Below are 16,551 nucleotides of genomic sequence, written 5' to 3' on the forward strand. Positions count from 1 at the left end.
ATAGACCTATGTCTCTGACGTCGATCTGTTGTAGAATTTTAGAACATGTTTTTTGCTCGAGTATCATGTCGTTTTTGGAAACCCAGAATCTACTCTGTAGGAATCAGCATGGATTCCGGAAACAGCGATCGTGTGAGAGCCAACTCGCTTTATTTGTTCATGAGACCCAGAAAATATTAGATACAGGCTCCCAGGTAGATGCCATTTTCCTTGACTTCCGGAATGTGTTCGACACAGTTCCGCACTGTCGCCTGATAAACAAAGTAAGAGCCTACAGAATATCAGACCAGCTGTGTGGCTGGATTGAAGAATTTTTAGCAAACAGAACACTGCATGTTGTTATCAACGGAGAGACGTCTACAGACGTTAAAGTAACGTCTGGCATGCCACATGGGAGTGTTATGGGACCATTACTTTTCACAATATATATAAATGACCTAGTAGATAGTGTCGGAAGTTCCATGCGGCTTTTTGCGGATGATGCTGTAGTATACAGAGAAGTTGCAGCATTAGAAAATTGTAGCGAAATGCAGGAAGTTCTGCAGCGGATAGGCATTGGTGCAGGGAGTGGCAACTGACCCTTAACACAGACAAATGTAATGTATTGCGAATACATAGAAAGAAGGATCCTTTATTGTATGATTACATGATAGCGGAACAAACACTGGTAGCAGTTACTTCTGTAAAATATCTGGGAGTATGCGTGCAGAACGATTTGAAGTGGAATGATCATATAAAATTAATTGTTGGTAAGGCGGGTACCAGGTTGAGATTCATTGGGAGAGTGCTTAGAAAATGTAGTCCATCAACAAAGGAGGTGGCTTACAAAACACTCGTTCGACCTATACTTGAGTATTGTTCATCAGTGTGGGATCCGTACCAGATCGGGTTGATGGAGGAGATAGAGAAGATCCAAAGAAGAGCGGCGCGTTTCGTCACAGGGTTATTTGGTAACCGTGATAGCATTACGGAGATGTTTAGCAAACTCAAGTGGCAGACTCTACAAGAGAGGCGCTCTGCATCGCAGTGTAGCTTGCTCGCCAGGTTTCGAGAGGGTGCGTTTCTGGATGAGGTATCGAATATATTGTTTCCCCCTACTTATACCTCCCGAGGAGATCACGAATGTAAAATTAGAGAGATTTGAGCATGCACGGAGGCTTTCAGACAGTCGTTCTTCCGGGAACCATACGCGACTGGAACAGAAAGGGAGGTAATGACAGTGGCACATAAAGTGCCCTCCGCCCTCACACCGTTGGGTGGCTTGCGGAGTATAAATGTAGATGTATATGTAGATATTACTGTTGATGTAATCACACTGAGTGATGTGAGGAACAGTGTCAGCAAAAGCAGCTATATTTTCTTAAGTGCCTGTTATCACACTCTCTGGCACTGTTAGCAGTACGAGGTGGAATCCAAACTTTTTGGGACTGGTGCTATCTTTGTACCGCTAGGTGGCAAGAGCTGCATATCTGATGAGTCAGTGTGCGGAGTGGCATTCAGCTGGGAGGACGTGTTGCATGCCCACAGTGATTTCCCTAATACTCTGTGTTTACTGTATGGCGATTTTATGATGGATCCGCAAACAGATCAGCGTGTGTGTATCAAATTCTGTGTGAATCTCGGGAAATGTGCTACAGAGACCCTTGCAATGATTCAATGATTTATGGTTATGACCCATAGATAAAGCAAGAATCGTCACAGTGGAAGAGCCCAGTCTCTCCAAGACCCAAAAAAGTGAGACAGGTGAAGAACAAAGTGAAGAGCATGATCATCATTTTCTTTGATACCAAGGGAATTGTGCACAAAGAATTCATCCCACCCAACCAAACAGTGAATTCCGTGGACTACTGTGACGTTTTGTCACAGCTCTGTGAAAACATGGGGCGATGACGGCCCGAACTTTGGCATCAAGGGAACTGGCTGCTGCGTCATGACAATGTGCCATGTCACACGTCCTTGCTCACCAGGACCTTTTTGGCAAAAAACAACCCACCGTACTTGCCAGGTTTGGCACCTTGCGACTTTGCGCTCGAAACTGAAACTCAAGTTGAAAGGCCGTCGGTTCAACACTCTAGAGAGGATTCAAGAAGTATCACTGGTGGTGATAAACACCCTCAAAGAACAGGACTTCCAGAAAACGTTTGACCAGTGGCAGAAGCACTGGGATGGTGTATATTTGCAGATGGGAACTACTTCGAGGGTGATGGTGACCATTAGTCCAAAGGCAAGGTTTTCAACATATGCCAGCACCAGTCCTGAAAATTTTGGATAGCACCTCGTATTATTGCTCTCCTAAAGGACTGAAAATCTGTGATATTGTCTTCTACAATATTTCCACTATTACAAAATTCTGTCATTCCATTTGTGCAGTTATATTGCAAGTCAGACACAGAGTATTACAGAAAAAAGAAAACCATTACGCAGCTACTTGCTTGTCTACAATCACAGGAATCCAAGATTATCTCCAATTCACTTCCCTGTCTGTACTATTCCAGATACAGTGTGTATCACAAACAATTATTAAGGTTGTCCAACCATGCCAACACTTAAAATATGATAAGTACCATAAACAACATCCAGAACTAGAATAAAGGACAATACTTGTTCTTCTGTGTTAACTTCTGAGTGTGGTAATTTCTAAGTGCAGAACCACTATCACCCCAAGACTGTTCGCAAAATCTGGTACAGTATGCACATTCTTACATCTTCCTCAATTTGCTTGGTTTGTGCTATAGAGGGAGCCTTCTCTGGAAAGAAGTCTTCTCTGGAGTCAACCAAAGAGTATGTCACATAGACTGACAGCCTATGTGTTCATCTTTGGCTGCCATTACAGTAGTAAATTTGATAGTGTGGCTTGAGATAATGATGCAGTGCCTGCATATGTAATGACTGTTTTTGGTGACCATTTTATGGCACAGTTTTTCAGTGTTTGTCACACACTTGTTTTATTTCTGCCAGACATTTTGTGAATATGTTCTAGCTTTTATGCTATGAAACTTCTTTTACATAACCAAGTTTTATATATTTTAATGATGACTTCATTCATCGAAGTCTGATCATGCTCAACATTGTCTTACATGAAAATGGCCAAATGCTGGAATCATGGTTGTACAGTAGAATAAGTGATGTATACAGTCAAATGGCAGAACTTTCTTTTAAAAAGTATTGCATTACTGTGGCCCAGAATGATGGTAAAAATATTAATTGAAAGAAGAGCTGTGTTATTTCCATAGTTTTTTCCAATATGAGTGTGTCACAGAAATGCTCAAAGAACAACAGACAGCAAGAGATGATGCAAGAAAGATGAAATATGTTGTGGAGAGCCGTGCTTACAAAATTCTGAGAAGCCATGTGTAAAAATGAGTCAGGAAACATATTTCACCTCCAGCATGTGTTTAAATCATCTACATCTACATCCATACTCCTCAAGCCTCAAGCCAAGACTGTGTGTGGCGGAGGGTACCTTGAGTACCTCTGTCGGTTCTGCCTTCTATTCCAGTCTCGTATTGTTCGTGGAAATAAAGATTATCGGAATGCCTCTGTGTTGGATCTAATCTCTCTGATTTTATCCTCATGGTCTCTTCGCGAGATATACGTAGGAGGGAGCAATATACTGCTTCACTCCTCGGTGAAGGTATGTTCTCGAAACTTCAACAAAAGCCTGTACCGAGCTACTGAGTGTCTCTCTTGCAGAGTCTTCCACTGGAGTTTATCTATCATCTCTGCTAAAATTACGCAAATTCAGGCACACCCAGACAGTCTCCTTCCTCTTGTACTATCTGCGAATGGAATGGGAGAGAGTAAGTGAGACTGGTACAATATGCCCCCCCTCACACCACCACCACCACCACCACCGCCACCTCCTCCTCCTCCACCACCACCACTTACTGGAATACAGATGTAGATGAAAATGTACATGTAGATTTACAGACATTCACATTGTCTGTTCTTGTCTCTTAACAGAGGAAATGAAAGGGCTTGAAATTTCTGTATGTTTTTTTGTATTAGTATGTTATTTTTTATCCTTTCTTACTTCTGCAGATTTATCAGCATTGTTGAATGCTAACCATAGATATTTTCAGATGTTTTTGTTTATTGTGCAAGTGAATTAAACAAAACTATAAATTTTCTTTGTTTGACACTCCAGAAAATGAGTTTAAACAGAAGTACTTAGGACTGAATCGAGCACTGAAGAGGGAAAATGAAGTACCAATGGCTAATGCTAAAATACCAGATGTTGAATTACCAGTTGAATTTGATTGGAGGCACTACAATGTTGTTACCCCTGTAAAGAACCAGGTAAACAGATGAATTTCTAAGTATTGTGGGACAATGTTGTTTCATATATCTTAAAAAGTACTGCACTGATTTTCTTTCAGAAAGGTCTTATCAGATGCCATCACCTTCTAAGGTGCATAAAAAATAAAGGCTTAGCAGCATATAATTATGATTTGTGCCTTATAAGTTTGAAAATTGGTACTAGTAACTTCTAATTATTTTCAAAACAGTCCTGCATCTCTTTATTTCTGTGGAGTCTTCTGTCTCCTCCAAAAAGGTGCAAATTATAGAATTTATTATCTGTTTTTCTAGGCATAAGGAGTGACATATTTGAGCACTAAAAACTCAAATACGAAGTTTCAGGGTGGCGAGCACCAAACTAGTATAAATTGCTCTTGTAATAACTCTTACTTCTTTAGTCTTCTGTAGCAATATACTCTTTTAGTAACTGTTGGAGAGTTCAATATTCCTATTTACTTCCTTAGTTGTAACAAAAGTAGTAATGCCTTTTTACTAAAGAAGTAAGCCATTTCTGCACATTGCTGGCACATGCATTACATTCCCTCTCGGAAAATATTGTTTGTTGGCAGACATAATTGCATCACCTCTTGCGTAATTTATGTCCATCACTATAATTTAGAAGCTAGAAAGGATTATTAAATTGAATTATTAAAATTAGAAAATTAAATGCTACTGTACTAATTAATGATAAGATTTATGTATTATAAAAAAGATACGTGCTATTAATGGATGACTCTATTGTTAACCACACCATCTACAGCTACCAACGTCCTTTGTTGGTTGGTGGCACATATTAATTCAAGTGCCAGTTTGAGGTATGAGCTAGCAGCAACATGGAGGTAGAAAAGAAACATTAAAAAAAAATAAAATGAAAAAGAGTGGTTTGCTGAAATAATGAAAAAGTATTATAACTACTATTGAATCTAAAAAGCACATTGTCAACATGCTAAAAAGGAAAAAGGATGCTTGGGAAAAATGTAGAAGCTCTTACACAAAGATCACAATAGCAGCTTAAAGTAATTTGGAAGGGCATGAAAATGAAAGCTAAATATAATAGAGAACAATTTCAAACTGACGTTGGAATAGACGAGATGAAGATTGGCGATATAAGCCAAATGGTTGTTGATATGATCCCACAAGTTTTCAAGGGGATAGCTGGCGTCAATGACAATGACACATCTGAAAATAATGTGATATTTTCAAGTAACTTCAATGATGATAACTGCTCTGAAGGAAACAATGAAACTGCCGAAGGTGGAACTTTATTGCATAGTCATGAACCTCAACTTGAATTCTGTAGTGGGAGCCTATCAGAAGATGCACCCAGCAAAAGAGGGAGAGTACGTGCGATTGTAGTGAATAAGCGAGAGTTGTTGAAGAAAGCAGGCGAGCTTCATTCCTTAAAAATGTGTTTAATACAAGAGGAATACAATGCAAAAACGTTATTAATGGAAAGACAAATGGGAATCGTGGAAGAAGAGCATAACCTTAAAATGGAAATAATGAAAAAGTTCAAGAACGTAATGGAGCAAACTTCAGGTTCCAATTCTTCAGCCAATGTGCTCGAGAAATTTGGGTTTTTGTGAATGAATAAGAAAATATACATATGTATAAAACCTCTTTTATTTCCCTGATATTTTTTCAAATGTTTAATATGTTCTTGCTTCTTGTGTGGTATAATATTTGAGTTTATCATTTCAGCATCGGTACTAATTTTTGTTAATACCACTTCTAATATTTATCTGAATTTGCAATATTATAAAAGAAATTTTTTTAGAAATAATCAAAACGTTGTATGACTTCATATACTCAATTAAGAAATAAAATGAGAATGTTAATCCCGCAGCAAAAAAAAAAGAACATAATTATAAAGTCACACATAAATAAAATGAGTCCCTTTTCACTGCAGTAGTGACAATCCAGTGGCTTATTTATTCATTTAAGAAGGAAAAGTCGTGACACTAACTTATAATTTTACTAGCAAACTAGGTACAATTTTAATTAAAGTAATTGAGTGTGATAGACTGTCTGACAGCTTGGCCTACAGCACCTGCTTCTGGCTTAAATGCATATTGTTTGATGGCATTCACCTCCACAGCATCAGGGTGAAACTCGTCTCTACCTTCTGTTCAAAAGTTGTGTATAACTTTACAGCAGCCACAATAACTTTTCCACACTTGTTTGGCTTAAATCGCATTGTTTTAATGAGAATTTTGAAACGTGTCTTCAAACACCGAGTGCTTACTCTATTACACATCTGGTAGCAATATGGGCTCTATTGTAGCGGTGTTCGACTCCTGTGTGGGCTCAGAACACAGGTGTCATAAGATGTTTGGAGAGAGCATGTCCACTATCTCCAACAAGCAACCCATCACATTGTCTATTTTCAAATTCTGCAGCTACTCTACTATTGTCCCAAATGCGTGCATCATGCGTGGAACCCATCCAGCGACTTACCATCTTCAAACTCTTCATATTGGCATCATAGATGATTTGTGTACTGTTAGAAAAGAAATTCCTGCAATTTCTGTATAGTTCTGCTTGTGTTCCAGAAGGACAAAGTAAGGGTATATGTACACAATCTGTGCCCCTATTGACATTTGGGAATCCACCAGTTCAATAGAATTCCCTTTTGTTCTTTAATACATTTTCTTGGCTCTGTGGCATGGACACATACAGTGGTTCTAAGGCAATTAAACTGTTTATCACAGTGCTAAAAGCTCTTCCAGCAGTAGTACGATGGATATTAATGAGATCCCCTGCTACAATTTGATAAATACCTGTGCGAAAGATTCACAGTCCACAAAGAAGTTGCAGCTGCAGCCTAGGAGACAAATCACGGTTCCTATTGGAATTATGCTGCCGTAACAGCTCAAGCATACCAAGCAGCAACTCAAAATGTTCCTCATGAAACCCAAACCACTCTTTGAAATCACTGTCACTATACATCACAAATGGGTCTCTTCATTCCATTACAACCCTCATTCTTGGGATGTTCATCTCTTCTCCCATCTCCATATATTCTTTGTAGTCCAGGTAATCCATAGAATTCAACACTTAAAGCACATAACTCAAAGATCGCACCTTACTCTCTTACTCTCCTCCTACTACTGCCTAGGTGTAAATTTTGGCCTTACTTCTTTGTTAAGTCACTAAGGTAGTAGTGTACTTTTAAGTGGTGCTCTCCACCAATAGTGGAGTAAATAAATTTACTTCAGAAGTAAATGAAAAATTTATTCCTGGAGTAATTTACTCCTTCAGTTCAGTACTTTCCACTGGAAGTCGCCGATTCCCGTCTCTCGTAGTAACTTACTACTTTAGTTTCACTTACTCCTGGTTTGTGCTCGCCACCCTAAGAGTCACTTACTTCCAGCTTATAAGTTTGCAAGCTACAAGTGTCTGCCACACAGTATTCCAAATATTTCTTCCAAGCAACAGTTTAAAACATGTCATGTAGTACTTAAGATTGTTTTATTTAATTAATTAATTTACTAATTAAAACTGTGGACACCAACCTTTTATGGACAGGGCTCTTCCAATTTGTCATAAAATAACTAACTCATGCATTCTACTCGCCATTGCCTCTTGATTCACTAATTCCATTGCATTCAGGCCCACAGTTTTTGACCTGCTATGAATACTCATTGCAGTAAACATTTTGTGAGGAGTAACAAATTTAAAATATTAAAGATTAATGACTTGAAAACTTCTGTAAGAGATACCTGAACCACAGATGTGGACAATTGTATATTTTTAAAAGCAGTGATGAAACTAAAAGACAGAAGGAATGTATAAATGACCAAAACAATTTGTATGAAGATTCAGATACAGACTTAAATATACGTCATAAATTACTACACAAATAGTCTGAACTGAGATACATAATAAAATAAATAATGAATAGGAAAACCATCCTCCACAATGCAGAAGTAAGGCATAATTTCATTTATTTCATCCTGGTCAGTACATAGAATAAAGTTTTGCTCCTGAAGTATGTAAGGTGCATGTGATGGTTGGTAACATTACAATGTTCTGCAGAGATATTAACACACTGATTTCTCTTTGGATGGTATACAAGAGCAAACTGTCAAAACTTTCAACTTTTTTTAGATGATAGTAAGATTGTTTATTCATGATCACTAAATTGGTGAAAATATAGCCTTGTGAAATTTTTCAGTAAAAGGTAATAACCCTGTTCTGTGCTGTAAATTTTAGTAGGTAAGTAAGGTGATGTTATTACTATGTCTCAGTTGTGAGCAAATTTTTGTGACGTATGCCTGAAATATTTTCAGGGAATGTGTGGGTCATGTTGGGCATTCTCTGTCACTGGCAATGTGGAAGGGCAGTGGGCAATTAATAAAGGAGAGCTACTATCACTCTCTGAACAAGGTGAGTCTATTATTCATTTTAAGTGTCCTTTACTGATAACATGCACAGAAGCTTGGTATTTCTGACAACCTCTGTGTTTCACTGAGCTCCACTCGATGCTACTCTCTACATCTACATGATTTCTTCACAGTTCACACTTAAGTGCCTGGCACAGTGTAAGAGAACAAGATGGAACCATCTTACTTGTTCTTATACCACTCCTGACACCAGTATTATTATTTTTTTCTTTTCCAGTATCTGTTCATTGCTAATGCATGTACTATGTGCACACAAACTTATTAGATTTTTATTCATGAAATATTTCACCGAATTTCATTATTCACAGTATAATTTACAGGCTAAACTATTTATTGTCCATGTTTCACTTCCATGTATGTTAACAAATTTCTCTTCTTCAGAAATGCTTTCCTTGCCATTGCCAGTTTACATTTTATATCCTCTCTACTTCGACCATCATCAGTTATTTTGCTCCCCAAATAGCAAAACTCCTTTACTACTTTAAGTGTCTTATTTCCTAATCTAATTCCCTCAGCATCACCCGACTTAATTTGACTACATTCCATTATCCTTGTTTTGCTTTTGTTGATGTTCATCTTATACCCTCCTTTCAAGACACTGTCCATTCCGTTCAACTGTTCTTCCAAGTCCTTTTGCTGTCTCTGACAGACTTACAATGTCATCGGCGAACCTCAAAGTTTTTATTACTTCTCCATGGATTTTAATACCTACTCTGAACTTGACATCTTGTCAGTGGAAAATGAACATGTTTTACAGCAACAAAAATTTTAAGACCTAAAGATGACAGCATAGTCTATCAAAACTGGTTGTCTTAAATAAAGAAATATTTTATGCATTCTTGGCTGTTGAATGGTTCTTAACAATTAAAAAGTACGCTCTTCAGTATATTCAAAACGAAAAAAATCAAAAAAGCGTGTCATTGAACTGAACTTAGTGTTGGAAATGCCGTGTGGCTAGGGCATCCCGTCAGGTAGACCGTTCACCTGGTGCAAGTCTTTCGAGTTGATGCCACTTCAGAGACTTGCGTGTTGAAGGGGACGAAGTGATGATGATAAGGACAACGGAGCACCCAGTCCCTGAGCGGAGAAAATCTCCGACCCAACTGGGAATCGAACCCAGGCCGTTAGGTATGACATTCTGTCGCGCTGCCCACTCAGCTACCAGGGGCGGACCAACTTAGTGTTAATAAATGTGAAGAGGACAATGGGTCAGAGAAATTCAACAAGATCTTAAACCTATTGGACTCCAGATAACAGATGCAGATAACAAAGATAAAATTAATACTCTTCTGAAGAACTACAGATTTTTAGCAAAGGTTACATGTAGAAGATCTAGATTTCAGATGAATTGAGAAGTTTACAATCACAAAGAATGAAGAATTATTGTATTGAGTAGATCACAAGAACTGAACACTACAACCTTCAAAGAAAAATTGAACATGGAATGAGAAAGAGGTCCAATGTGGACAATAAAGTTTTTAATAATGTAATCACAGTTCACCACATTCAATAATCAAAGGAAGAATGTTAAAGAAAAAATCTGTCAAGGTAGGGGCGTATGAAACAGGTCAATAAATTGAAAGAGGATAAAAGGCACTACTTTCAACCTATATCTTTAGAGTTTCACTTTAAAAAAAAATCGCAGAAATGAACACTTTAATCTATCTTTGTGAGCTCTGATTTTTCTTTTATTTCATCATGATGCTCATTTCTCATTATGTAAGAGGGAGAAACAAAGTATTTTGCTTCAGTGAAAATGTCTTCTTTTAATGTTTTCCATATGAAGGGTTATAGATTGCTTCTAACCATGTAGAGGAGGCATTGAGCAACAGACAAGTACATTGAATGTGGAATGTTGTATATATTTGAGCTATTGCATGAAGGCATCTTTCCATCATACATCCATTCATACACACATAACCCACACACGTTTGACCACTGGAAATGGATGGCTTTTGAAGCAAGATAGTTGTTGTGATTAATTTAATATTTAAAAGATCACTTGAACTATTGAGAGGTGTCAGGAAATGTGTGTTAATTATATTATGCATTGTCTAAACTGATATAACTACAATCAGTGTGAAATACAGCTAAATAATTTTTGAAATATTGTTATGAATATGCTCCAACATAGAACCATGAACTGAGGTGGGAGTGGAATAGCTGGCAGGGTTATTCTGCAGTTATGGAGTGGTAGAGCCATGACGTGGCAGTTCTTAAGCTGTTGTAAGATGAATTGTGGTTGTGAGTTGAGAATTGTTGATGCACTATTGTTCGGTATTTGGTGTTTTGGATTGTTCCAAGCGTATGGGGGTAGACAGGTTCAAAGTTGATGAGATGAAAACACTGACTAGTTATATGGTCATTAGACAATGCTCTTAAGGTGTGTTATTTGCATAACATTTAATCTCCTAAAGCTACAGAAATACAATAGGCTGTAAAGACTTTGTTAGTTGATTTTAAAACCTAAACAAGCTCAGAAAATCAAACTATTTGTATGCCATTACACAGTGGTCAGCTTGTGATGTCATTCGTCCACTGCCAGAGATTACGAAGCTGTGTCGATGTGTGTTATGGAGCTTATACTGCAGAATAGTTGATGCTGTTTGCCCCTACTTAGTGCTAAGGTGCACAACTTGTCATAATTTCAGTTCTTAATCTTCTTTGTTAAGGTCTCCCCCCCCCCCCCCCCCCTGCCCTTCACCGCTCTGTACATTCTAGTATGTTAACGATTGGACCTTAATGAAAGTGCAGTGTCACTGAATCAAATATGAAAGTTCCCTGGTTCCACTGCATTATTTACTATTGCTGAGTTACTGTGTAGCCCAGATGATAAACACTTTTGTGTTCTTAAAGTCAGATGTTAATGTTTGCTGTGTAGGGGAAAAGTTATGTACTGTATCTTTTTATGAATTGTGTAAACTTTCATTATGTGTTTTGTTTGCATTTCAAAAGTTCGTGTGTTGGTTTGTATGTTATACAAATAGAGGATGTACGAGGTGAGTGACACAAAGAGCATGTGATTAAACCTTAAGAGGAGAAAGCCAGTGAAAATTAATTTGCTATACTTTTCAGGACTGGCTCATAACATACTTTGGGAAGTAGTAATCTATTTTCAGTTCTTTTTGTTTCTGTTTCTCTTGCAGAATTGGTTGACTGTGATACTTTGGATAACGGCTGTGAAGGAGGACTACCAGATAACGCATACCGAGCCATTGAGAAACTGGGGGGATTAGAAACGGAAAAAGATTATCCATATGAAGGCGAGGATGAGAAATGTCATTTCAACAGGAGTGAAGTGCTAGTCACCATACAAGGAGCAGTAAACATCAGTACCAATGAGACAAAAATGGCACAGTGGCTGGTGAAGAATGGCCCAATATCCATTGGGATTAATGCAAATGCCATGCAGGTATGTTATTTGAGCTCATCAAAACTAAGTGCCCCTCACCTCCCCTGTCTATATTGGATGATGTGACTATTATATTTTATTGATACTAAGCTCATAAACAGGAATTGGTTTCTCATAAAGATAGCACTAACTCGGATAGCCAATGTGAAGATACTGGTTTTGCTTTAGAGACAATGGTGGTTAAAATCCTTATCTGGCCAGAAAGATTGTAGGTTCTTTCCCCCTAATTTGCTTAATGCAAATGCCAGAACGGTCATTGTTCTGTAAGCTTTATAATACCTGTCTACTCACAAGCTATTAGGGGGATTCTCTTCTGTCAGTGCTTGATAGGCTTATGTTTTATAATGGGTGAACCTGTCACTCAAAATGTTGGGACCACAGGTAGTAAACTGAGAAAAAAGTCGAAAAACACATTACTTATGGGAAAACTTCTGCAAGTTCTGACTATAAAAGAAAGCCATCCTAACACATGAAGGCCTCAGCTTGCTTAATTTTTCAATTTTGTCCAAAGATTTTCTGAATGACAACATTTTTCTGCACCGACTGCATTGATCAGATTAAATACCGCTTTATTCTGTAATCACTATTGAACAGTTCTGGCATTGTAACCATTTTCAAGCGATTGTCTCCGAGTGACCATTCATTGCATATCACAGGAGTGACTATTTCCTTCAGTGATTAACGCAAACCACCTCAGCTGTATTATTACACATTTATTGCGTTAGAAAGGTTTCGTGCATATGACATCTTCAGGTTATTCAGTTATGAACGAGTCACAACACACACGGTCCTGTTGGTGTTTGTAATGTTAAAGACCAAATCCAAAAGTGATAATCATAAACATTTTGCCGACTATCTAGTGGAAGCGTGGTGAGCACACACGGCATGCTGCATACAGGGACCTAATTATGAGTTACAGAATATAATTAAATTCATCTTCATTTATCTAATAGGAAAGAATAGCATTACGAGGTGCGAAAATTAAACAGAACGTTTGATGATATACACAGGATTAGCCTAGGAAAAGGAAACAGAAATGTGTGGGAAAGAGATGATCTGTCTCTATTTAAAAAACTTTTCTAGAGAATAAGGAGTGTTTTCAAGCAATAATTTTTTAAATTACTTTTGAATAATTTTTTGTCTGTAAAGAGAGAGGGGGGAGGGAGTTTATGAAAATTATTTTGTTTATTGCTGACAATTTTATTATGTGTTTCATAAAATTACTTAAACTGCACATTTCTTTTCATGTACAACTTGTTTGCAGTTTTACTTGGGTGGTGTGTCCCATCCCTGGAAGTTCCTGTGTGATCCTGATAATCTAGACCATGGTGTTCTCATAGTTGGATTTGGTGTCCACAGTAAGTAAATTATACAACAAATAGAGCAAGTATTATGTATATAATATTTGTGAAATATTTCTTGTTTGATAAATGGGGTAATATAGAATCAAACAACATATGTCCACAAGCAGATATATACTATTTTTACTTTCTTTTTATAGCCAACATTTATTTAGTCGACCAAATAATCCAGAAATTGAATGAAATAATCCACTTGAAGTAAAAATTGACTAAACACAATGTTAAGAATATTATTATTTGCAGACAATCAGATTATGATGGCTGTAAGTGAAGATTATGTACAGAAATCTGGATATAAACTTCAAAACATTCTTAGAAAGTATAATATAAAAGATTCATAATCTTTCCAGAGTAAAAAAATCCAGTAAATAATAAAACAATAGAACTGGTAACAGACACTATATATTTGGGCACAAATATTTCACAGTTTGCAAGCTGGACAGACAGAGATAGGAATGTAACAAAGTATAATAGACTAAATGGAACACTAAAAAGAAAATTTAGTAAATGAATGGCAAAGAAATACAAATCAGATTTTAAAAAATGTGATATTGGCAGCTGGAGATATGTGATCTTTGTAAATGTTTGTATAATTATTTATTACATCACACTCACTTATACGTATAAAAAATATTCATATTACTGGTTTCAATAAGTATTTGACACCTTTAGATGTTCTTGGTCCACTAAAAAGCTCCGTACAGATACATAAGCAAATATAGTTATACAACTTTGAACTTCATTTATAAAAAAACTATGGCAAGAATGCAAATAACTTTCAAAATTAAAAAACTTTAAAAATTAAAACATATTAAATTAAAAAGTAGTATGGTAAATTAAATACATATGTACACAATAGCATCTGACCTACGTATATTTTTTCACATTTGCTACACTTGAGTTGGTGTACATCCGAATTTGCAAATACATTTTTGTTATCATCAATGTTGTGATGTAGTTGTATTTTAAGTTGTTTTGATGTCTGGAAACATGTTTTAAGTTTGCTGTTATGATAATATTTTGCAACCTTGTTGGCTGCCTGACTGTAATAAGGCATTGGCAGATATGTCATTTCTTCATCCTTAGTATATAGTTTATCAATGAAAATAATCAATTTTTGAAAATATAATGTAATTGGATTGATAAAAAAAATCTGCTCACCAATCAATGGCAGGAGAACACACATATAAAAGGTATTACAGTTTACAAGTGTTTAGAGCCAGTTGCTCCTTCTTTTGGCAGAAGGGTTGAAGAGGAAGGAAAAGGACTGGTGTGTTTTGGGAAAAGAGGTAGAGTTCGGAAAAGTCGCCCAGAACCCAGGGTCAGGGCAAGACGTACCAGACGGGATGAGAAGGAAAGCTTGATTGTTGGGGACTGCGCTGAATGAGATTTGAAAGCCTGAGAGCTTAAAGGTGGAAGATAGGATAATACATAAGACAGAGATTGCTATTAAAACATCATGCTCAAGTTAATTAGAGCAAAAAACTAAGTGAATTGTATCTAATAGAGGTAGGAGTGGGATGGTGAAGTCTAGACAGATCATAAGATGAAAGCTGTAGAAAACTAGTGAATAGTTACTATGAAGAAACTCTGAGACTGAAGAAATTAACGTAAATTAAGGCCAGGTGGGTTGCGAGAACCGATGATGTGTTGTAGCTTCAGTTCCACCTGCAAAGTTCTGAGAAACTGGTGTCAGGAGAAAGAATCCAGATGGCTCGTGTGGTGAAACAGGTACCGAGGTCATGACTGTCATGTTATTGAGCATGCTGTGCAACAAGATATTGTGTGTTGCCAGTGTACACCCTCCACTTATGTCCATTCATCCTAACTAATAACTAGGTGATAGTCAAGCCGATGTAAAAGGCCGAGCAGTGTTTACATAACAGGTAGTATATGATCTGTCATTTCACAGGTGGCTCTCCCTTTGATAGTATACGTCCATTCCATCCAACATTTTGCCCACCATACCTAGAATAGCTTTTTGTCGCTCTGCTAACCTCCGCAATATCTGTGTCAGACCCTATGCTCCATCTGCACCCATCTCCGTATCATGTGACACTTCTCCCTGTGACTGTCCTCACTGCAAGACTTGCTCAGTGCACCCTCGTACCACCACTTATACCAGCCCTGTAACTGGCAAAACTTATACTGTAAAGGGAGAGCCACATGCCATATACTAGCTTTTATGTAAACATTGTTTGGCCATTTACACTGACTTGACTTTTACTATGTTATTAGTTAGGATTAATGGGTATAGGCAGAGGATGTATACTGACAACACACAATATCCTGTTGCAGAGCATGCTCTACAACATGACAGTTGTGACCTCAATGCCTGTTTCACCACACAAGCCACCTGGATTCTTCCCTCAGACACCAGGTTGTCAGAACTCCGCAGATGGAAACTGGTGCTACAACATATCCTTGGTTCTCGCCACCCATGTGGCCTTAGTTTATGTAAACTTTTTTGGTCTCAGCGTTTCTTCTCAGTAACTATTTCTTTCTTCAATCCCTTTCAGTGTTCTACACCTTTCATTTTCTGACCTGTCTGGTTTTCATCGTCCCTCTCCCACTCTATTACATGCAATGCACATAGCTTTTCTCTCTTATTAACTAGTGCTCTCAGCTTTTCAAATCTCATCCAGTACAGTCCCCTACAATCAGTAATCCCTTTTCATCCTGTCCAGAAAGTCGCCCCTGACCTAGGGTTCTTGGTGAATTTTCTGAAATCCACTGCTTTTCCTAAACCTCTCCAGTCTTTTTGCTTCTCCCCTCTTCCTTCCCCTTCAGCTCTTCTGCCATGCCACTGGCTCTGAAAGCTTGCAAATTGTATTACTTTCACTCCTTGGTGAGCAGATTTTTTTATCTATCCAATTACATTATATTAGTATAGAGTTTCCTCTTTCTTCTGAGTGGTGGTATTTGCCATTTCCTTCTCTCTCTCTCTCTCTCTCTCTCTCTCTCTCTCCTTTTATATTATTGCTATGTGATAGTTTCTGTGTCCGCTTTTCAGTTGTCTTTGTTTTAAGGTTTTAAGTTTATTAATTAGTTCATGTTCAAAGTGACAATTTCA

General features: G+C 37.6%; 1 protein-coding gene across 2 annotated transcripts in view; it reads left to right on the plus strand.

Annotated features, from left to right (window-relative positions):
* Positions 1-16,551, plus strand: part of LOC124794718 — a 229,240-nt gene that overhangs the window by 187,800 nt on the left and 24,889 nt on the right. For both annotated transcript variants that reach the window (XM_047258303.1, XM_047258302.1), the window contains exons 21-24: positions 4,148-4,299; positions 8,592-8,688; positions 11,852-12,117; positions 13,382-13,475. In XM_047258303.1, coding sequence (XP_047114259.1) covers positions 4,148-4,299; positions 8,592-8,688; positions 11,852-12,117; positions 13,382-13,475 — 609 coding nt within the window. The remainder of the gene's footprint in view (positions 1-4,147; positions 4,300-8,591; positions 8,689-11,851; positions 12,118-13,381; positions 13,476-16,551) is intronic.

The sequence above is a fragment of the Schistocerca piceifrons genome, chromosome 4 (genome assembly GCF_021461385.2).
Source record: "Schistocerca piceifrons isolate TAMUIC-IGC-003096 chromosome 4, iqSchPice1.1, whole genome shotgun sequence".
NCBI classification, from domain to species: Eukaryota; Metazoa; Arthropoda; class Insecta; order Orthoptera; family Acrididae; genus Schistocerca; species Schistocerca piceifrons.